At 37.5% G+C, this 25,435-nt stretch overlaps 1 protein-coding gene across 1 annotated transcript in view; it reads right to left on the reverse strand.

The window, feature by feature from the left end:
* REPTOR-BP (REPTOR-binding partner) overlaps positions 1-25,435 on the reverse strand; it is a 60,134-nt gene that overhangs the window by 13,966 nt on the left and 20,733 nt on the right. The window contains exon 2 of the mRNA XM_090374061.1: positions 671-886. Coding sequence (XP_090230187.1) covers positions 671-886 — 216 coding nt within the window. The remainder of the gene's footprint in view (positions 1-670; positions 887-25,435) is intronic.

Consider the following 25,435-nt stretch of genomic DNA (forward strand, 5'->3'; position numbering starts at 1 on the left):
ATTTGCCTTTAGCCAGGAGGTAGTTGATCGTGGAAACAAACTTCCATCTGTCATGGAAGTTGATAGCTTAAATAAATTCAAGGAAGAACTGGACAAACTTTTAGAGCAAATGGATGTGTGAAATCGATTTTTTTTTTTTGGCTGATGCTGTATAAGCTTTCTTTTATGCATCATATGCCTCTGCTAACAGTAATGCTAATGGTTTAAAATAGATAACAGCATGAAATTTGTTTTTAAAACCAAGATTGTACCTGCTGACTTCAGTTGAACAAGGTAGATAACTGACCTACAAAACTGAAACTGAAGAATTTCACATATAAATATACTACAGTATCAATATATAAATAGATGTATAAGATATTGTTTCACCAAAAAAAAAGTAACGTTTTATCTACATTTTTTTTTACAAATTCTTTTTTAAAATCTGATTCAATTATTTACAATATGTTTCCTGTAGTGTGGCAGTAAAGTCAATATAAGAACACATTAGTTTAAAGCATTTACAGAGTTTTCATATAAAAAAAAACAAAAAAAAAAAAAAACACACCACTCACTTCACACACCTGTCCAGGCAATGCATGGCAAACTAACCACTGAAAGGGTTATACAGTTATTAGAATCAGCTGCTTGATCTACAGAATATATTTCTTAACTGTGAACAGAAATTTACCATTTCCAGTTCCTTTCTTAACATGAGAACAGCTTTCTCTCGATGAGCAACCAATTCTTCAAGATACTGATAGCGAAGTTTCTTTCGAGCTCTGCATTCCCGTGCACTTTGGCGGCTTCTTTCCAGCTTGATTTTCATGTCAACTTTTGCTGACTTCCTTCCTGGCTTACGCCCTTTCTTCCCTCCGTCTTTCCTTTCGTCCTTAACAGGACACTCCTAAATATGCCAACAGTAAATGGAATACATAAAATACTATACTATGTAGTGAAAGCAAAAAACTGAGATACATAAAAGTCAGTTCCAAATTTTTGATAATTAGAAATAAAATATGCTACAAAACATATCATAGATCTCAAAACTGTGAAACAAATCCCAACGAGGCTTTATGCCACTTCATGTGTTGCTAATATTTTATAGCTCTTGTATGTTTGAAGCTCTTATTCTAAATATACTTGAGTTTGCCAAATCATTTGCTTTATTAATTTCAAACCATTCTATGGCTTGATACCAGACAAGTGTCAATGCTGTTTGTTTAAAGTTTGAGGTTACTTTTCAATGCTTTCCAACTAGGTGAATAAACATCTACCTCTAACCCTAGTTGTTTTTGAAAGATTTATTATTTTTTTGCACTGTAAAGACAATAACATGAAACTTGGAATTCTCTTAAAATAGCTGCTACTTCTGCAGGAAAAAACCAATTTTAAATTTTACACACTGTGAAAAGTGCCAAGTTCGAAATAAGCCTGAAAATGGAAGTAACAGTATCAAATATACATAAGTTTTTTAATTTTTTAAATGATATTTAGATATTTATACATGAGCAACAATATGCATGCAGGTATAGTTTGAAATTTCATGCACTTAACAGTATTTTAAATTGGGAACTGGAGGAGACTAATAGACCAATGCTTCTATTTTGTCTAATCTGTTTTTTGTAATTTTTAGCAAAATTATTATTCTTTTTTAAAACTTATAAAAAGTTTGCTCACAATAAGGATGGCAATTCATTAAGAAAAGATGAAAGATTGGCACTGTTCAGGCAAAATTAAAAAAAAAAAAAAAAAAAATTAAAGAAAATAGGGAGCTGTTAGGTGACTGTCACCATTTTTGCTACATAAGGGGTCACCACCATTATAATTCAAACATAGGTAGCTAAGGAATATCATCGAGAATCAATAATACGCTGAACAAAAATGAAAAATTTTTACAATACAAATATGGAGGGCTTAATATATTTTTTGAAGTTGATTTTGAATGTGCAGCCTGTTTTTAACAGGCACCCTTTGTTTGCAAAGGGTTTTATAATTTAGCTTTCATGTACTTAGATTTTTATCCAACTGTTCATATTAGAACTTCTGATTGAGAAGTTCTGGAGTTGGGAGTTTTCTATATCTCATTAGAGACTTTCTGGCAGTTTCCAGAATATTTTACTCCCTGCATGTCACCAAGAAACTTGCCCAGCTAGATCAGTCAGCTGGAGTTGCGTTTGAGTTAAAATTATTCCTTATTAGTAAGGTCATGCTCTTTTTATAGTTTACAAGCGCCAATTACAGTTTAATGTGCTTTTAAAATGTTACGTCAACATGTTTTGAAGTGATTACACAATTAAATCTCAGAGACAGTCTATAATATACCTATTGAAGAAAACATATAAGCTTCATTTTGGCTGCGAATTAAGTGATCATGACAAGAAGTTGCATTGACCATGCTCAAATCCTTTTGAATTGATCATTCAGAAACCTTTCAAAAAAAAGTTTTAACATTTTTTGGGCAAAAACAGAGCATACAACTATAAAACCTTGTTTCAAATTTCTAAATTATACCATTACACTGTACTGTAGTAATGTATAGAAATTTAATTAATAATTGACAAAAGTCAAAAGTCTTAAGTTCAATCATTAGACAAAAGTTTGTCTTTGATTGAACTTAAGGCTTCTCTTCCACTGAATGCCACAGAAGATGGGGAAGTTGCTCTTGTGAACTGCAGCTGCTGAATATTTCATTGTTGTCTCTGGCTGAACTGTAAACTTGGCTTTACTAATTTCTGGAAATGTAACTTAACTGGAGGTTTGCATGGCTACCTTGGAGGGAGGCTAATGGGTTATGTTATTCTAATGGCTCTAATTTCATTATCCATTATCAGTTCTGGTTGGTACTCTGTTGAAGAGTTATCCAAGAAATCCATTCTTTTTTGTATGCAATCTAAGTTTGACTACAGGGACAGAGGTGTGAAATGCATGGTCTTCTTAATATGGAATGGAATACTATATCACTTTCAGCTAGGTTTTTTTAAAATTTTGTGTGAAGATGTGCAATTCTTTTCTGCAGTTTCTGAGTATTTAACCAACATGGTACTTCCCACAATTGCATCTCTCATTAAGTGATGGGGAAGGGAGGGAGGAGGAGTTAAGGATTTGTTTAAGATTTTTACTGCCCTTAACCTAATATTAATGTTGTGGCTTTAAGCAGTTCTATTAATGGTTTCCCACTATAGTGGGGTCCCAACATCCGATGGTAATTCGTTCCACAAAACCCATTGTATGTTGAAAATACTGTAAGTTGAAACCAATAATACATTGATTCCCTGTGATTCGTTCCCCAACAACACATAAAATAGGTATTTCTTATATGTTATACTTCATTTTTACATTAAAAATAAGTGTTTTATAAAGATTATTTAATAGGTATAAAACATCTTAAAATAAAAAACAAACAATAAATTAGCATTTACCTTAGACTTGCAGAAGTGCAGAGCTGATGAAATCAATGGTGGCATAGTGGTGGTGGGAAAATCAAGTGTCAGGTCTCTTTTCAGTCTTTTGTCACTATTGGCAAAGAAACTGTCCAAAGCAGACTAATTTTGACAACTTTTTTGTAGCTTCCTGCAGTAAGAAATTACTTTGTCTTACATTTTGCCCATCATGAGTTCAGTGTTTTCAATGTAGGGGTGTTTTTTTACTTCTCTTAAACGCTCCCAACAAGAAATGACAGTCTTCAACTCTTCAGGTGGCACTTTTTGGGTGTCTTTTTCTTCCTGTTGCTCTCCAGTGTCACACTCTGTAATTTTCTCCAATTCTTGTAGCTCCTCTATTGTTAGCTCATGCCCATGACATCAATACAGGGGCTCACATCTAGTGAGTATGGGCTTGGCAAACCCAGGGTCCTGAGCTGGATATCATCATTCTTCTCTTTCTTGGTGATTCCCTTCTACTTTTGTCTCTCTCTCTCTCTCTCTCTCTCTCAGGATAACTTTAATTTTTTTTGGCTGGTGCAGCATAAGCCTTAGGCTTCCTTGCACCATATGGTTAATAATAATGTCCTCCACATCCTCTTTGCCAACCTCCAGACTCATTGATTTACCAAGAGTGATAATATCATTTGTCAAGGCACCATCATCTTCAAATCTGTCAACATTATGGATAATTAAAGGCCAGATGTTTTTCCAGGCTGAAGGTGCTTAAACCTTGTGGAAACATCATTCCAAGGACTTACAATCACCCTCACACAACAGTCCAGCACGTTGAACTTCGACCTCCAAAAATCTTTGAGGGTGACAGAATTTTCATCAGAGGTTGCTGCAAAGCAACTTGCAACATTTTCGTGGTGTAGATTTTCTTGAAGTTTGCAATTACTTGCTGGTCCACTGGTTGAAGAAAAGGAGTGGTGTTGGGTGATAAAAATTTGACTTGAACAAAGTCAAATTATGCCTCAAGAGATTGAACAAGTTTGGGATCATGGCCTGGTGCATTATCCAGCAGGAGCAGTGCCTTCACAGGAAGCTTATTTTTCTCAAGATAACTCTTCACTGAAGGCCAGAAAACTTCAAGCTCCCATTCATTGAAGATATATCATGTTACCCAGGCCCTGTTACTGTGCCAAAATACTCCCAGCATGCCTTTGTCGACCTTTTGCTGTTTAAATACTCTAGGGGTGTTAGAGTGATACACAAGCAAAGGCTTCAGCTTAACATCTCAAGAGGCATTGGCACCCAACAAGAGAGTGAGCCTATGTTTCATAGGCTCGTGCTCAGGTAAACTAGTGTTTTACCTTAGTGATGTACATTCTCCTGGCATTTGCTTCCAGAAGAGGCCAGGTTCGTCAGTGTTAAAAACCTGCTGGTGAAGATAACACTCCTGATCAACCAACTCAATTTCAATTTTATAGAAATTTCAACAAATTCTATTTTAAAGGTCTCAGTTGCCTTTTTTTTTTTTTTTTTTTTTTAATCAGCACTGGGTGACTCCCCACACCTTTCAACACTTTTGATATTCACCTTTTTTTGAAGCGCTTGAACCAGCCTGTGCTGGCTTTAAAGTCTTCAGAGCGCACAGCATTGCCACTGGTTGATGGAGCTTTAAGTTTCAGATCGTCATAGATCTAAAACAATCGTACAAGTGATGTTCCGCACGGCACGCGTTGAACAATAACAGTGACTAATTGGTTGAGAACAATTGTACCAGTGATGTTCCATATGGCATGTACCTGAAAATCTCCGACAATGTATCATTTCAACTATACTGGTACCTGAAAATATCATCGGTCCTTAAAATAAGAGATCGTATGGAAGGTATATCGGATGTCATCGTAAGTTGAGGCCAACTGTATATCCAAATTGAATGGAAAAATAATTTGGGATCTGTTTGGGGGGTTGCATCTTGGCAGAGGCAACAACAACAACAACACACACACACACACACACACACACACACACACACACACACACACACACACACACACACACACACACACACACACACACACACAGTAGTCTCCAAAGTGGGGTGTGCAAGATGAGCCATGGGGTGACTTGGTAAACAGTTTCCCAAGGACCCAACTGGTTCTCAACAATCTTGCATATAGTAGCTTATCAGATTGGTAAAGCATAATCTCTTTAACAGGTCCATGCTTTGATTGACTTATAGCCAGGGCTTAAAAAGGAAAAGTTTACAAAACAGCATTTGTCAGGATAATATGTGCTGAAGGCAGTTAACACATGCATAACATTACTGATACGTATGATGAAACTTTCTAGTAAATCATATGTATCAGTAGTGTGCATGTCAGCATAATTTTTAGCTCATGCTATGCCTTGCATCATCACCACATTGGAGAAATGAATGGTATTATTAGAAAGATCTTCTGAAGGAGCACCTGGGGTAAAATTTTTATTATTTTCTATGGCTAGGTTGCAGAGCTTTCACAGTCATCATTTAATGCTTTTATCTATGAGTCAGTCTTGTTAGTTGCCATACACAAGGCATTAGAGAGGCAGCCTGCTATTTCTTAGCTTGCAACTGACTGTGTTGGGCACCCTGTGTTGTTATTTATTTTTCAATCTTTTCGGTGATGTGCTTCTTTTTACAATCGGAATTGTATTTGCTGAGTTATGGCTACCCTGTAAACAATACTTATTGTTCACCACCACATTGGAACTCCTTTTGTTTAAATAATCACTACTATGTGGTCCATGAAATTTGCCTCTGAGCATCTTAAAACTCATACCAATAGAATAGGCACCTCTGAAATTCCCATAAGGACTCTTCTATGGGTTATATAAAAAACACACCTAGATCTCTACTCCCCTCCTAAGTCTGTGCTCAACACTGTTTTATGGTGAGCTTGCAAACATCTAGATGGAAAACACTGCCACTATTGGCAGAGAGAGAGAAGCTGGTTGAGGAACTTAAGAGACCACATTGAAAAGACTACAGACCTCGAAGAAATCAAAATCCAGTTCTCAACAAGAACTAAATCAAAGGATAACCTAAATTGGGTCATCAAAACCTAGAGTAGAATCTTCATGGGATGGCCCTCCTATTATTTCAGGGACTTTGTTCCTTTTATGGCCACTGTGCAGAGTCTGGGCACATAGAAAAGAGAACAGCCTGGCAAATGCAACTGCAAAGGAGTAAATTGGCCACATGACCAAAATCAGTGATGAATCCTGCTTCTACATATAAGCAAGCAGGGGATGTTTTCAGAAATCAGACCAATTATGAATAGGTGATCATTACACAAGTGAATGCACAATCTGTCTTGGTAGCTAACCACTTCACCAAGTTTATGGAAAAAATTAACACTGAAGTGGTTCTTCTGCAGAAGCCTGTTTGTAAATGGGGCAAGGTCACTGCCTATCTACTGTCATATCACAGGATCCAAATCTGTGATACTACCTACACGGCTGCCATAATAATAAGGAATCCAGTCCTAGCGATTACTAGAATTTCTTCTTTATGCACTTCATATACTGCAGGTGTCACCATCAAAAGCAACACCAGCTGTCATACCATGGTGACAGTGTACTTTCAATTTTGCAACCATATAGCACAATTATTGAGTACTGTTGATATCCTTGGGAGAGAGGAGAGCTCTTGTTGGCTGCAGATACCATTGCACACTCAACCCTGTGGTATGATGGAACCATGGATCAGTGAAGAGGACTTCATCACATCTGCCAGATTGGACATTGTAAATGAACCAGGTATGCCCACGACATTCAACTCTAGTAACAGGAAAAGGCATCAGGAAAGCAAAAATAAGAGTGTGTTATAGGCTTAATGACTCTGATGAGTACAACAAACAGTAAATCTGAATGTCTTATAAATGGGACATTTTAACTTTCTACGCATTGACTTGAACTTGTGGATTGGTCACTCACAGAGTAGCAGGCCTTTTATGGAATTTTTTGGATGGCTGTTTTCTACAGCAGCAGCAGCATGACAGGGAGGAAACAAGAGGAAGCATTATGCTTGATCTGATTATCAGTTTGTTTGGTTTTTAGGAGCATTAGCAACTATGGCCATATTTCTCCAGGATATGCGGTGGTCATTCCCTGACCTTTCCGCATCCTCCGTATTTGGTGGTGACGGACTTGAACCCCGGTCTAATCAAGAAGCGCGTGCTACACACTGCTTCTCCTTCCCACCTGGCTACGGAGACGCCTCTGATTATCAGTAGTGATTATTCATGCATTAAGAATCTGCAGATAAAGGTACCACTAGGTGGTAGTGATCAGTGTATTGATGGGATTTACTTTAAGATGTAACTACCATCACGGGTAAAGGAAACGGTTTCTGCTTTCGTAAAGGTGACTCCAGTGATCTTAGATAGTTTTTAAATTCGGTACCGTGGGACCAACTGATGATGTTACCAACAGCAAATTCTAAAGGGGAAGCATTCAATGAATTAATGTTGGAAGCTGCTAGGCTTTTCATACCAACTAAGAAATGCTGCTCAAGGTTTAGGCCTAAATGGATGCAAGATGAACTAATGAGAGACTCCTGGCAGAGAAGAAAAATACATGTGATAAAAATATTAATCATTAGGTGACACAGAAGCCTATTGTAGATATAAACTAGTCTGCAATCAAGTTATAACGCGGATTAGGAAAGCAAAGGCAGATTATGAGAAATTGTTGGCAAAGGTTGCGAAGAAAATCAACAAGGATTTTTTTTACCTATGTAAACTCTAGAATGAGGTGGGGGGATGAATCAGATTGGTTTACTTGGTATAGATGGTTTGACTGTTGATAATGCTGCTCAGGTTGCTGATAAACTGAATTGAGTATTTTGCATTTGCATTCACACATGAGGAATTCTTTAGGGAAGTGGAGGCCAGAAATTTATCAAACTCTAACAGGGAGCTAAATTATTTTGTAATACGTGAGAGGAAAGTGAAGAGAAATTGTTGAAGTTAAACATAAGAAAGCATCTGGGGTGGATGGGATCTATCCAGTTATATTAAAGGAGCCAGCACTTAGCCATAATTATGAGAGCATCATTGGATTCAGGGGAGGTCCACAAAAAAAATAGCACTAATATGCACTTGCACTATGTGGTAGATGGCTCTCATCAACCAGTGCAATACCACCATTTTGCTTATTGGAGGCTTGAAGTGGTGAAACCCATGTTTAGTTTCTAGCGCAAAGTTTCCGGCTTATTCCCCTATACTTCTCCTTCAACCCATGCACGGTACTAAGTACTATAGGTTTTGACACCTTTTGTGTTTGGGATTTTCATAAAAAAAAAAAAAAAAAAAAAGCAGAGAGAGTAATACAATATTTCCATTTGGATCAACATACCTATGTGAGGTGACTTTCTCTGCAATGACTATTATTAAAACCACTTTTAGAAATAAACTTAACTTGGAACTAGATCTTCGGGTAGCTGTGTCCCAAAATATGAAAAATATTCAAGCACATTTTTCCCACTGAAAAATGCTGTTGATTTGATTTATACCACTTTGTACTTTAATTTCAATTTCATTTTGTATTTTTGCATTGAATTAGATTGTGATCTTTTCAAATTATGTGATTCTAGACATAATGCATACCATGAATATTATTTATAAATAAAACAAATAGTATTACATTACATTTCATATCATTTTGTGGTTGAACTTCAATTTAATTTTGTTTTGTATTTTTTTTATTTGTGATTTTAGATATGCCTTCCATGTAAATGATTTATAAATAAAAAAAATTAAAGGTTTAATTTTTTTTATTAAAAAAATTAAGTAAAATAAGGGTGCGCAAGCAAAAAAGTTTGGACACCACTGCAACAGCAACTTCCCCATCCTCTATGGCATTTGGCAAAGCTAGCAGTAAAGAGAAGACCTAAGCCCAATCAAGAAGGTGCAAACTGACCATCTAATCTTTCTTTGTTCCTGGTCTCTCCTCTCTCTCCAAACATGAACATATACACACACACACACGCTTCTTGGCTTCATTGTATTGGATATCATGACAGGTGAAGGAACCATAGTGTTCTGGAATGTTTAGCTAATTAATTAAATTTCTAAATGTTATTACAACACAGTGCAATGTATATTTTAATCAGATGATAAAATATACATTGCACTATGTTGTAATAAATACAGGCATAACATGGCCATAACACTGAAAGATTTTGATTCAGCCAATGTAAAATTAATTGAACTCAACTGACAACTAAGATTCCTCCTTAAATGTTGCAACTATGAAGTCATTCCATTGAGATTACACCTCAAAGATCCCATCCAAACCAGAAACTCTGCTCAGGTAATCCAAGATACTGAGAAATGGATCCTGAGAATTGTCATGAAATTAGTTAGAGCTTACATCAGTTCTGAATGCCTTCTTTCAGAGACAACTGATTAAGGGTCATGTCCAAACGTTCGTAAGATTGAGATTTCGGTCTTGTCTCTTCTCATTCATGAACCCCACCCCCCCCAACTCATCCTTTTCAGTTTAAATTAACGATATTAGAAATATCACTGACGTTCAACAAAACCCCTGCCTCTCCTACTAACAACCACCTGTGCATTCTCCCACCCGACCCCTATTCTCTAAAGCCTGTGGTAACCATATTAGCATCCCCAGCCCTACAATAATAACAACACTGAAACCACAGGCAATGGATCCCATATTATCAGACCTACCAGTCCCTTCCATCGATCATTCACTTAACCTCCTCAGTCTCGAGACTAACTCCTGCCCACTACCAATAATACTCATAAAAGACAACTTCAACTTAAATTTCGAATTGAATGACCACGTAGACTAAGTGCAAAAACTACTCATATGCTAGACTTTAAACCCTCCCTCTCTCACTCATAAATAAATCAGGAACAGTAAAGAATGCTCCCCATCCCCCTTATTTCAAGCACCCCACAGCAGAACTCGGTATAGAAACAATCATAGAAAACACATAATCACAGCAGCTAACATCCTATAAAAAGGCATTAAATTTATTTCTGTACACAAAAAATCATCAATACCCAGGGTCCTGAGCTGGATATCATCATTCTTCTTTTTCTTGGTGATTCCTCTCTCCCTCTCTCTCTCTCTCTCTCTCAGGGTAACGGGAATTTTTTTTTCGCTGGTGTAGAATAAGCCTCAGGCTTCCTTGTACCATAGGGGTAATAATGATGAAAAAAATAATAATAAATGGTTGGTTGGGCTAGTTTGTCACCCCAACCTTTCCTTGATAAAAAAAAAAAAAAAAAACACAACAATTTTATTCAGAGAATTAAGCTATTACAATTTCAAGATGTCATCAAATCAATTAGAACTTACACCACTTCTGAATGCCTTCTTCCAGGGACATTTCAGAGGCAACAACACATACAGTAGCAGATCACAGTAGCAACTTCCCCATTTCCTATGGCATTGGGCAAAGCTAGCAGTAAAGAGAAGCCTTACGCCCAATCAAGAAGGTGCAAAATGACTACCTAATCTTTCTTTGTTCCTGGCCTCCCCTCTCTTTCCAAACATGTACACACACACACACACACACACTTCTTGGCTTCATTATATTGGGTATCATGACAGGTGAAGGAACCAAATGAAGGGTTATGTCCAAACATTCAGAAGATCAGGATTTCATCAATGCTTTCCAGGAGTATCCATGCTCTCTTCATGGAGCTATAAAGGAGATATCACAGCAAGCTAAGCAGACTTGTCTTTTCATGGATGAGACATGAACTGTATGTCAATGTTACATACTCTGAATACCAGGAGATTAACTCTTCCCCCAACATAAAAACTCATACTAACACATAAGAAACCAATATTAGAAAAGCCATTAGAGGAATTGCTGGTAACTTCCAAGCTCTCCCATCCTCAAACACATCACAATTTGTTTTCCTATTCCATTCACATATAGAAGAAACCATTAATATATTGCTAAAAAATGGAATGTTAATGTTAGAATTAAAGGCAGTAAAAATTTAAAGCAAATCCTTAACTCTCTTCCTACCCCAACATCTACTGAGAGATGGTTTGTAAACTTGACTGAGGTTGCGGGAAATATAACATGGCACATGCTAAGAAAACTGCAAAAAAAAAAAAAAAAGACTTCCTAGAAGCTTTCCATATATACAGGAAGACTATTAACTAAATGCAAACTACAGCTAATAACAGTCAACAAAATAACAGCCAGACTAACCCATAAAATAGCCATAGCCCCCCAATGCTAGCCTTCAAAACTTACAGTTTGGTTACATTTTCAGATATTAGTAGAAGACAAGTTTACAGTTCAGCCTGAGACATCACATACAGCAGCAGTTCATAACAGCAAATTTCTCCATCCCCTATAGCATTATGCTGAAAGCTAGCAGTGAACAGAATCTTTAAGCCTAATCACGAAGGCAGAAACTAATCATCTAACCCCCCCCCCCAGCTTAATTGTGTTGGGTATCATGATGAGGAACTGTATGTAATATTTATTCTGCACTGTGTGCATCTTAAGATATAATTTCATTTTTGTACATCTATTTCAATTCCCACTGATGAGGGAACTGGTGTTCTGAAACATTTAGGTTTCTTATAATGATTAGCTATTAATTAATTAGTGTCTAAATTATGACTGAGAATTTATTACAAGATTGCCAAAATCTCAGTTGCAGTTATGTTTCTTTACACTTCCTCCATTCCCATTTCAGAATTTTTCCTAGATGTGATCTATCCAATTTATTTTATTTATTTCGTATGATATGATCAATACACGAAGGAACCAGTTTTTTTTCTTGCTTCCTTAGCGTATCGTGGCCGGGATATCCAACCAACCGGTTGGTTCGGCACCATCGTGATATCCAGCCCGAGGCGGGAATCGAACCCGCGACCTTTAGGTTGCCAAGCAGGCACTTTACCTACCCGGCTAGCCTGGTCGGCATCTATCCAATTATATTAAAGGAGGCAAGTAAACCTTCAACCATAATTAGGAGAGCATTCTTAGATTCAAGGGAGGTCCCTATGGCCTTGAGATGTGTGAATGTATCCCCAAATCACAAAGAGGGATCAAAGTGTAACATGAGTAGTCAAACTGTTAGCTTGATTTCTGTTCAGGGAAAATAATGGAGTCACTGGTTAATGCAGGACCATCTAGACCACTGGTTCCCAATCTTTTATCACTCGAGGCACGCTTTAAGTTAAAAGCCAAATATTAACAGCACACCAGAATAGTGATTGCCATCAAGCTCAATGGAATTTTTTCCGAATCTCGCAGCATACTTGAAAAGAGTCACGGCACACTGGTTGGGAACCACTGATCTAGATACTAATGCAATTATACTGCAGACAGCATGAATTTGTTAAGGGTCAATCTTGTCTGACCAATCTGACTGATACTATGATGCAGTGACAAAGGAACTGTATTCAAAAAATAATCTTGACATCATATACTTGGACTTTAGAGGCTTTTGATACTGCTGCACATAATGGACTGCTGTATAAATTGGAGCACTATGGCATTAAGGGAAAGTTAATGCTATGGATAAAGGGATGGTTAAGTGGGGGAAGACAGAGAATGGTTATTAATGGACACTGCTCTTCATGACCGATCTTATTAGTGGAGTCTCCAAGGGTTCAGTACATTGTTATTTGTTTTTTTTTTTTTTTTTAAGGAGCATTAGTAACTAAGGCCATATTGCCCCAGGGATATGCGGTGGTCATTCCCTGACCTTTCCGCATCCTCCGTATTTGGTGGTCACAGGCTCGAACCCGGTCTAATCAAGAAGCGTGTACTACGCACTGCCGCTCCTGCCCACCTGGCTATGGAGGCGGCGGTTCAGTACAGACGATATGATGGTTAATAACAGTAATCAGGTATGCTACTGCAACAAGATCTGGAAAGATTAGATAGATGGGCTAAGAAGTGACAAATGCAAGGCACATATGAGTAGTGGTAATCCCAGAATAATATACCGACTGTGTGGCACCAAACTCGGGATGGAGAAGAATTTTCATTCTTCTCCATCCTGTGGAGACTTTGGATAATTGTGCAGTTAGACATGAAGTTCTCTGAGCAGTACAGATGGGCTGTCAGGATAGCTCATTGGTTTTTGTCAATAACATACAGGAATTTTGTATGTTATTCAGAGGACCTGTGAATTTACTTTAAGGAGGTGATTATCCTGTTGCATAAGGCCACAGTTAGGACACATTTTGAGTACTGCATACAAGTCTGGAAGCTTCATTTTAGGAAGGATGTGGATTCTTGGAACAGGTGCAGAGAAGGCAATGAAATTAGTGAGAATAAAAGGGTGCTCTTACCAGTAAAGGCTTCAGTTCTGCAAATTGCAGCATCTGGAAGCTGACACCTGCAAGGAGATCTGATTGAGGTATTTAAGGTTTTGAATGGAGTGGCTAAGCTAAATGCTAATGGCTTTTTTTCTCTTGCTCAGACTACACGAGGGGATATAAATTCAAATTGAAGGATGTTTGCAGACAGATATGCTTAATTTTTCCTTGAGCCAGCAGGAAGTTTGAATAAATTCAAGGAAGAATTAGACAAACTGTTAAAGGGGATAGACAGGTGATACAGGAAGTGTTGGTTTTTTTTTTTTTTTTTTTTGGCTAATGCTGTATATGCTTGCTTTCTTGCATTGTTTCCCTACTAACTTTTTGTCATAGAGTAATCTGGAAAAAAAAAAAAAAGAAAGGGTATTTTATGTGAAAAAAATTTCAGGACTGCTTTTGCTACTTCCCCGCCACCAAAGCTTCAAGTCAGATGATTTTGAAAAGATAATAATAGTATTCAGCATATAGTGCAAGGAAGCTACAGGCTTTTGGTGCACTGGCAAAAAAAAAAACACATCCCACTAGATAAGAAAATTTGTGCGCTTTAATCATCACACAGGTAACTATCCAGTTGACCTGTGAATTTATTCAAAATGTCAGCCTCAATTACCTGCGAGGGCAACTTGTTCCAGCAATCAATGACTCGCTTGCTAAATGAAAACTTCCTAGAATCTGGTCTAAACCTTTTACCCTGCAATTTGAATTTATGGCCCCTAGTTTTGAAATTCTTTATAACAGTGAAAATTCCACCATTCATTTTACTAATCTCTCTCAGGGCCTTATAAACTCTTTCTTTATGTGATCACTCTTTTGCTGATTTCACCATGTAAGTCTCCCATCTTTGAACCCTTTCAAGGAGCTCAATGGTTTTTTTTTTTTTTTTTTCCAGATGAGGTCTCCGTACTTGAACACAGTATACCAAATGTGGTCTTACAATTGCCTTACACAGTGGGATTATGACATTGCTATCTCTACAGGATAATTTTTGATAAATCATCAATAGGACACCATGCGCTTTCCTGGCTGCCTTTTACACTGCTCAGTAAACTTCATATCTGCACATATCGTAACTCCCAGATCCCTTTCTTCTTCTACTGTTTTTAATTCAACCTCACCAAGTGTATAATTTATTTTGATTTTGCTATATCCCAACTGCAACTTTGCATATAGCTGCCACTTTTCTGACCATTTTTGAAGTCTGTTCAACTCATTCTGAAGCAGCACTACTTGGCACTGATCATGAACGACTTTGCCAATCTTTATATCATCTGCAAATTTTTACATCCTCAATCGTTGGGAACCCCACTCCTGACACTACACCAATCTGAACAATATCCATTAATCACAATCCTCTGCCTATTGCCCTGCAGCCGTCCAGCAATCCATCTTAGAATCTTTCCAATAATCCCAACATGTTCTAGCTTATACAGTAAGCTCTCATGAGGGACTGGGTAAAATGCATTGTTAAAATCCAAAAAACTATGTATCTGAAGTCAGTTAAACACGATTTCCCTTAACAAAACCATGCTGTGCATCTTTCAGAATGACATACAAATTGGATTGCACTCTTAATCACTGCCTTTAAGATTTTCCCTACCAGTGAAGTCAGACTAACTGGTCTGTAGTTACCGACTTCACTCTTAAAACAGCCTTTATGCATTGGTGATATGTTGGAACCTCTCCAATTCAAAAGGATCTCTTCCAAGTCTAAATATGCCCTCACAATTAATCTCAGTGGTTCACTACTTGGAGGCTTATTTGCTCAAAAGGTTTTCTAATAAACAGTCATCTGTAATTTCAAAATCACTAATTTCACATGGCTCAGTCTCACTCACATAGCCTTTTCTCAATATGAAGGGTCTTTCTTCAGTAAAAACAGATGCAAAGTACCGATTCAATTCATCTGCAACATCAGCTGGATTATCTAACACTTTCCCCACATCCGGTGCACAAGGGTCCGATCTGATTCACTTTCTTCTTTGTTGTGTTCACATACATGAAAAATTCCTTGTCCCTAATCTTTACTCTCTTAGCCATTGCTTTTATGTAGTCTTGGCCTCCCTAACCTTATTTGTGGTACTATTAGAGATAAACTTTTACCTGTTGTAGGCTTCAGTACATTTTCTCGCTCTATATCCCATGCTTTTTTTTTTTCTGCTCTTTTTGACTGGCCTGCTCCACATTCATCCATTTCAGCATTCTCCTCCTGCAATTTTTGCTTTAAAAGGTATTCCATAATTCAAATGTATCTGCCCTCCCTCTTCAATCTGCCCAAGTAACAGATGCCATATAGCACTTTAAATTGTCATAGTCGTCCTTTTCTAAAATTAACTCATCCAACTAACAACTGCGTGATCACTACCTGCCAATGGATCCTATACATTTAAGCCCTGTGATATCATCTGATTCATGATGAGGTCAAGAATATTCTCACCCCTAGTATTTTCTCTAATATGTTGGTACATATAATAATCATCTAGTTTATTTAAATAAAATTTTTCCCCATAATGGGTTTCCTTCCCACTTATTATGGGAGACTTCAATCTGGGGCAGATTGAAGTCGCCCATAATAAGAAATTTGCACTTGCATATCCATTCTATTTGCATGTAAAGACTGTTGTCATATTTTTCATAACCTTCTGGTTTGCAGATTACTCCCACTCTCATTATACCTTTGCTACCAACTAACTCACACTACACAGATTCTATGCTGATAGACATAGCTACAGACACAGCAAAAGCTCTTTTTGCACTCAGGCTGCTTTTGATAAGAAGCATGACCTCATTGTCCCTTCTATCTTTCTTAAATACATTACACATACTGTAGTGGAACCCGTCATCCCCAATTTCCGTGTGGCACCACTTTTTTTTTTTGTTGTTATTTGGTTTTTAGGAGCATTAGCAACTAAGGCCATATTGCTCCAGGGATATGCGGTGATCATTCCCTGACCTTTCCGCATCCTCCATATTTGGTGGTCACGGGCTCGAACCTCGGTCTAAGCAAGAAGCGTGTGCTACGCACTGCTGATCCTGCCCACCTGGCTACGGAGGTGCCCACCTTTTCTGTTAGCTCTATTATGGTAGCATTAGGAGTATTGTCCATTTTATTGACAACAATTCTGACATTACTGTAGACAAAGTAGGAACTAACTAATCTTTTATAGTTTACTACACTGACACACCCCTTGAAGTTATTTTGGCTTGTTTCCAGAGGCGGATTTAACGGCGCGCGTCCTGGGCCCCGACTTCTGAAGGGCCCACGCAAAACCCCAACAAATTAGTTGAACATATTAGTTCAAAACTTTGTGATTATTATTATGCTATTATTAATTATATTATACATATATTATATTCAAATTTTATTGGAAATAAAATAAAACATTAATAGTACATAATATTTTTTATTTATTTAAAAAAATGGTTAACGTGTATTTTTATTTTCCCTGTCTGTCTCTTTTTTTTAAGGGGCCCAATATTTTCTTCTGCGCCCGGGGCCTCAACCGACCTTAATCCGCTCCTGCTTGTTTCCATAGCTTTATCTTCCAGGTCACTTGAAATGTTGCCACTCAGAACACCTTGCCAATATCAGCTGTTGTGGTAACTAACAAGAATTCTTGATATGACTGCAAGTATTATTTTGACCCATATTATAAAATAATTGTGAATCTACATTACCCTTCTCCCTCCCCAAATAGCAGTTTCCCTGAAACCTTAAGGTATCCCAATGATACTGGCAAAAAATCCTCACACCACCTTTGTTCAAATGAATACCATCTCTACAAAATAGATCTACCAGTGCAGGTCCCACTGTTAAAATCCCCCCCCCCCACACACTAGAGCCTTGTAGATTCCCCCATGTCTTAAGTTAACCTACAAGGTTTTCAGCATATAATCCCTCCTATCATGCTTGGGAAGAATTTCAGTCACACACATTCTGACCTAACTTGCGACATTTTCGAATAGCAAATAATCTCCCATTTATATCTAAATATCAGTAAGACACTATTGCAAATAAGATATGATAAATATGGGCATGTAAGTACCCATATATGTATATTTTGTAGATCACATTCTCATTTGCAAAGGTCTGAGTAATTACCACTGTTAACATTATGGGCTTTATAACCATCTCACCCAAGTGCCTGTGGCATTTCAGGCAATCTGGAACTCCAATGATTTATTCCAGTTTTTTACCACTCAAACTTCCAGCCCAGTAATTAATACAGTACACAGTAATAAGCAATTAATCTCAATATGGGCTAATGTGTGTGTGGGGCCACAAATTAGAAGGTCATGTGCTTGAGTCTTTACGCTACTACAAAAATTGCACAATCCACTGTAAACTGTAGTGTGAGAAAATCCTGGTTTCCCTTAATTCAAAATGCATACAGTCACAATGAATATGTAAACTTTTCTTAGCCATCTCAAGAATAAACAGCTTTATTTTGTCTGGTCAGTGTGATTTAAATGACTGGTGTCACAGCTGGATTCGCTCACGAAGATGGAACTGAAAGCAGAAAAGGGGGGAAGATTCTCTCCAATACCACTTGCACACATCTGTATATGCTAATGTCATTCCAAGGGAAAGTGAGGTCCTACATCTCTGACTGAAACAACTCAGACAAGCTTGTGAGGGCGTGCGATTCAGACTCCTTGGAATGTGTAATCATTATCCAAAACTATATCTTGCAAAGAATATCAGTGTTCTTAATATTACATAATTTTATTATGTTATGCATGCTTTTTAATTGTACCTAAAATTAATTTAACACCGACAATGGATAATAATCTTTAAGAAGATATTTTCATTTTGTAGAATATTGACTACTCATCTCACATATGTTAAAGATACAGTCATCAATATAACAAAATTCAACAAAAAAAAGTAACAAAATTCTTTTAATTTCTTATTGTTTCAGAGGATTCTTAATGTTTATGTTTTGACATTTGCTTTTAATGTGTTTAAAGAATGTTGTCATTTGGTTTTTAGGAGCATTAGCAACTAAGGCCATATTGCTCCGGGGATATGCGGTGGTCATTCTCTGACCTTTCCGCACCCTCCATATTTGGTGGCTCACGGGCTCGAACCCTGGTCTAATCAAGAAGCGTGTGCTATGCACTGCTGCTCCTGCCCACCTGGCTACGGAGGCACCTTTAAAGAATGGACTTATTGTCTTCCCTCACTCAAAGATTTGGGTTAGTGGTTCAATGTATTTTGGGGTCCGTGGGCTTCCGATTTCGTGGTACATTGGATTATTGATTTTGTCTACAAGCGTGAGGAATTCGTGTAAATTATTTGCATAGTTAATTCAACAATGGAAAGTATCAACACAGAAGTGTTCTACAAGACACCATAGAGGCAATTCCTCCTTTTCTTAACTAAAGTCATCAATATAGTAAACTATGACTACTCTAACATGCATACTAAAATATGGTTGCTATTGGTGGTGATGTAAAGATAATAATCGCACAAACAAACAAGGCAATGTAAAATTGCTGTGATCATTGTGGGTCAAGAGGCATTTTAAAAAATGAAATAAAATTTAGCAGTAAAGGAGCAGTAAAAAGTGTAAATATATATATATATATCAATCATACAAGATTTACTCTCCTGAAATACTGAAAGTTTAAAATACAACGGAAATGACTAAATATGTTAAATGACAAGGTTTAAAAAAAAAAAAAAAATGCAAGAAACCATTCTATATTTAAATATATTTTTCTCCCCTGATTAAAACATCCAGTGCACCTTTTGACCATTACAATCTAATTGCAATGATTCCCCAACTAATCCGATTTATATTCTCAATGCAAAAAATATGCATGTTATGCTATGATAAACATTTTGGACATCGTGTTTTCTCTATGCGTTTTACGCATCCCGAATTAATTTCGGAAGTTTTAGTACTCTCTACTCAAATTCTGAAGGAGTTAACGACGCAGAAATTTTAAAAATGGCTAACAGAATTTTCAACGTTTTATGTGCAAAGAGCAAGCAATCAATTTCTGCATTTCAAACATTTTGTTTCTAGATGTATTTTATATGAAAATTAATACATTTAAGATAATACCAAATTAAAATCAATACTCGATACGTGCATATTAGTAATAATATGCCTGCTTCTGTTTTTGGTAGAAAATGTGTTTTCTAAAAAATAAAAATAAAAAATTACAAAAGCGTAAGATAAATGTCAAGTCTACAGCTAAGACTGGATCGAGTTCCTTATCAATCTTCGGTCCTCCAAAACGCTACTTTCTGATCGCATAAACAAAAATAGGTATATGCTCTAGCTTTTGGTAAGCCTTCAAAGGTTACGCACTTGCCAAACTCCAATATTCGGTAACAGAATTTAAAATATCGTGTAAAGTGGACTAAAGCTAACAGTGAACTAAAAAAAATTATGAACATAAAATGAAGCCTCAGTTATAAATTGCTGGCCTCCGTAAAACCTCAACAAAATGCGTTTTATGAAATATTCAAATCAAATAATACATACCCGAAGCCACCGTGCGTCCGATCTCGAACCAGAAGCTTTACAGCGGGTAGACTACGCATTTCACTCCTGACGATAATTACTGTGCCATTTAAGACCAATCCGCCCCTCTTTTCCCAAGGTAGATACGTTTCTCGTCAGCACCCAAAGCGATAAATAACAAAACTGTTATCATAAGTTTTTAACTTCAACCTGAACAAAAAAATTTAATATAAAGCTGAGCGGCATTACTGGGTAATATAAATTTTAACATTTCAAGCTATCAACGAGCGGGAAAATTATAAATAAATTAATGAAAAATAAGTTTTAAATGTAGTATTATGGAAGGACTACCCCATACATATTATTTTAAAACTGAAGTGAATTATTAACCCGATATAATCGATCAATCAATCAATCAATATCAGTTTATTACCACATGAATGATACATAAATAAAGTCTTGAGTAGGGCACTATAATACAGCAGCGTTATAAGCAGGATGCATTTACGGTACGAAAGTTTATATACTTCGTAATCACTAGCACATAAGGCAAGTTGGTCAGCATTCGAAAAAGCAGAAAAAAAAGTGGTGGGGGGCGTCAGAAAAATGCAAAACAGTCTAGACACCAATTTTTCCACATTATTTTAAATGTTTTCATCTGTTTAAACTGGCATCAAAAAAGAAGGCTCCTTTAGATACCTACAAATTATCACGAGGCCCCTGTGACATAACTGGTCCTAAATATTAAAAACATATTTTGCATTCATTTATTTCATGTGTGACATATACACTCCCAAGGAAAATTTCCCATCATTGTATTATTCAAGTGTTCAACTTTAAATTATGTATTATTTTTCAGAAATTTTAAACCTTTCACTTATTTATTTTGTAAGGTATAATTTATTACAGGCATCTGCCAGATGGGCAGGAGCAGCAGTGCGTAGCACAGATTAGCCTGGAGTTCGAGCCCGTGCTCACCAAATACGGAGGATGCGGAAAGGTCAGGGAATGACCACCGCATATCCCCGGAGCAATATGGCCTTAGTTGCTAATGCTCCAAATAACAAACAAACCAACAGGCATCTGTATTTTGATACAAACTGAAAATATAATATACAGGATGAGCCATGTCAGTTTGCCAAGAAATAATTGGTACAAATTAAATCTTGAAGTCAATTTTGTACACATAGTACTGTTTAATATCAATATTATATTTACATGATTTAAATGAACTGTTCAAATTGTTTTTGGTAATTTACTTCTTGTTAACATATGACCCACCCCTCTATCAATTTATATGGCAAAACATCTGTCTCTCATGCGACTTCTAATGGGATACATAATTTTAACACTGACTGATATTGACATCATTGCTGCACTTTTTGATATGATAATACAGGTAGGCTGTAGGAAACTGGTTGTCCAGAAGCTTATTGTGGAGATTTCTGATATTGTTAACTATCAATTTTTTGCTATTGCATATAGTGGCTATTCACCCTGGGGGCTCACATCTGGTGAGTATGGGCATGGTACACCCAGGGTCCTGAGCTGGATAACATCATTCTTCTCTTTCTTGGTGATTCCCTATTCTCTCTCTCTCTCTCAGGGTGGCTCAGGAATTGTTTTTTTTTGGCTGGTGCAGCATAAGCCTCAGGCTTCCTTGCACCATATAGCTAATAATAATAATAATAATATTCTGATACATTGAGACAGAATGACATTGGCACGTACATTTTTGGAGATATTAGAATGCCAATGTGTAAAGTTAAACACATTGAAATTGAAAGCTATTAAGATCTATATCTAAGTCCGGGGGCTCACATCTGGTGAGTATGGGCTTGGCACACCCAGGGTCCTGAGCTGGATATCATCATTCTTCTCTTTCTTGGTGATTCCCTTCTAATTTTGACACACACTCTCTCTCTCTCTCTCTCTCTCTCTCTCTCTCTCTCTCTCTCTCTCTCTCTCTCTCTCTCTCTCTCTCTCTCTCTCTCTCTCTCAGGGTTACTCGGGAACTGTTTTTTTTTTTTTTTTTTTTTTCCTGGTGCAGCATAAGCCTCAGGCTTCCTTGCATCATATGGATATTAATAATAAATAATAATAATAATAATAATAAGTCAACGTAGTTGGCTGCAAGGTATATCTTGGCAAGATCTTATAGGATGTTGGGGCAATTTGCTACAAATAAATCATCTATATATCTAAACATACATATTTCTGTGGACAGTGAGGTTTCAGAATAGTATAGTGTAGAGGCTGATCCGTAGCCGAGTGGTCAGGAGTGGGAGTGCAGTAGCACACGCTCTTTAAGCAGACCGGGATTCAAGCCACCGACTGCTAAATATGGTCGATCTGCCAACCTGCACTGGACCAGCGTGGCAGATTATGGTCCATTTCCCTCAACATGAATTGTTGAGGAGGCTTCCATCCTGCAGTGGGTTGATAATGGCTGCAGTTTACTTTTTTTTTTTTTTAGACTGGCAATTATACAGATTGCAGAGGTACCCATAGTTTGTTGATAAACTGTTTTTCCATCAAAAATATAATTATTGGAAATGCACAAACTGATTAAATTATCCCAATATGTTGGTTTGCAGTTTATTATACAGATTGTTTAAGACAGATTTTAAACTAGTTTGATTAATATTGGTGAATAGGCTATGGAAGTCAAAGGTTTGTACATGGGATATATTGCTATTATGCAAGGTTTCTAAAACAGGGACATTATTGGTAATGATCCTACTATCAGGTAGGATATTAATGGTAGGTTTCAGTAACTGTTCTAAAGTCTTACCTGGTTTCTGTGCATAGTTGCTCTTGCATGAAGTAATAAATCTGAAGCCTATTTGAAACTTTGGTAAGAAGTATACACAAGGAAAACTATAATTATTAATATTAAGTTTTAATCTATATACAGGGTGTCTCAAAAATATTGGTACAAACGTTTAGGGGAGGTAGGTAACATCTAAAGGAATGTGAATCGCATAGGAACCCATAACCGGAAACATCACCGTAAGTCGGTACACGGTACTGTTCATCAGTTCGCGAGAGGGAAAATTTCTGGTTTACTCATTCAAGCAGTAGTCGCCGCACGAAGAGCATGCATCGATATGTGATCTGTGAGCTGGCAGACATGCACCTAGTGTATGGATTAGCAGAGGGCCCCCATGGTGTGCGCCCCCATGCGGCACAACATCGCTTCGCAATAAATGTGTAGGCAGGTATGGTCGGTGACTGCTTAGTCAGTCCATACGTGTTACCATCCCGCATGAACTCCGCTAAATATCGGGTATTTCTTGAACAAGTTCTACCAGGGTTACTTGACGATGTTCCAGCAAATGTGAGACGCAACATTTGGTTTCAACATGACGGGGCACCTGCCCATTATGGAAGGAGTGTTCGTGACCATTTGAACAGGCGTTCTGGGCGTCGATGGATTGGCCGTTGTGGACCCGTTGCCTGGCCCCCATGCTCACCTGATTTATCGAGCCTTGATTTCTTTCTGTGAGGGGCCCTCAAATCTATCGTGTATGAATCGCCTGTGGAGACGGAAATGGATCTTGTGGTGAGACTCGTCTGCGCTGCTGCTACTGTCAAAGAAACTCCAGGTGTGTTTGACCGTGTCCGCCAATCCATGATGCGTCGGTGTCATGCATGCATCGCATCTCATGGTGGAACCTTCGAGCATCTGTTGTAACATCATGAAATGCATCCATCTCGTACTCCACTGTTAATATTATGTCAAATTAATGTTTGCCACTAATTGCTGTCTTGTGTCATTTCTGCTTCTTGTGCCTCTGCTACTACTTTCCCGTGACGTTTCCGGTTATGGGTTCCTATGCGATTCACATTCCTTTAGATGTTACCTACCTCCTCTAAATGTTTGTACCAATATTTTTGAGACACCTTGTATATGAAACGCTTAGGTATGCTGCCCAAATTTTCCAACTGCTAATTGTTGCTAGCACCCGTTCACCTCGCACAGGGGCAGGCTGTCCCGAGGGTACAATGCACCCAGGCGCCTGAAAATTACACAGACACATGAATAAAATTTTAAAGGGGGCTCCAAATTTCAATTGGCACCCGGGCGTCAAATTGCAATTGGCACCTGGGCACCACATACCCTAGGAATGCCTCTGACCTCGCATGACCACCATACCAGGCATTCTTTATTAATTTTTGTACTAATGTTTTTCGACTGAAGAAAGGCAACCTATGCCTGAAAGCTACTGATGTATGTTTATTTTATCTGTCCTCAATTTTAATAAACCATTCTTTTAAGAAGTGTAAAAATTACTGAACAGTGTGTAAGAACTTTGAGAAAATGTAGAAGAAATGCTAATAAAACATTAGACGAGAGATCTAAGAGACCGAAACGAGACTCTATGACTACGAAGATGGACAGAAAACAATGAAGAAAGAAAAGCAAGATTAGAAATTAGAAGATGGATGAAACGTTGTAGGACTAATCAAATAGAAGTACATGCAAATAATCAACAAGCTGTAATTAATGTGGAAGAGCATGATATAGGAAATATGTGTTACAATTGTGAGTATTGCAATGCAAGATATTGCGGACATGAGTTAAACACATCGAATAAATACACTAAATGCTGTCATGATGGAAAGGTTTCACTTGACACACTGTCTGAGACACCTACTCTATTACGAGAGCTGCTTACAGGGATACACGTAAAGCAAATAACTACAGAGAACATATACAAGAGTACAACTCAGCAATGCCGTTTGCATCAATGGGCACAGAGATTAAATCACCGCCTGGAAATGGTCCATACTGTTTAGAATACACAGCCAGATTTACCATTTGGTCCCACTGCTATATCCAAATGAGGCAAATAAGCCAGGATATAGACAACTTTATATTTTCAATTCTGCTAAAGCAACAACCAAACGGATTGAAAAACAATCAAACCAAGGGTGTATGGCCGAAGTAATGCAACAATTGGACGAGATGCTGTGACAAGTTAACCCATTTGCTGAGTCATATAAACAAATGCATCAAATAACCCAGGCCAATCCAACAATGAATGTGCGCATGGCACTTATAGAAGACCCGGACTTACATAAGAGACAATATAATGCACCTACATCCAAAACGGAGTTTGCTGCACAAACCGAAAAGGAAATTCCCCCTCTGCACCCCCTCCTTGCTACGTCTCTGCAATCTTTATGAATTTATAGAAATTATTATTGCAACCGTCTACGATTTGC

Source organism: Mastigoproctus giganteus, chromosome 5 (genome assembly GCF_048544385.1).
Source record: "Mastigoproctus giganteus isolate SK-2022 chromosome 5, ASM4854438v1, whole genome shotgun sequence".
Taxonomy (NCBI): domain Eukaryota; kingdom Metazoa; phylum Arthropoda; class Arachnida; order Uropygi; family Thelyphonidae; genus Mastigoproctus; species Mastigoproctus giganteus.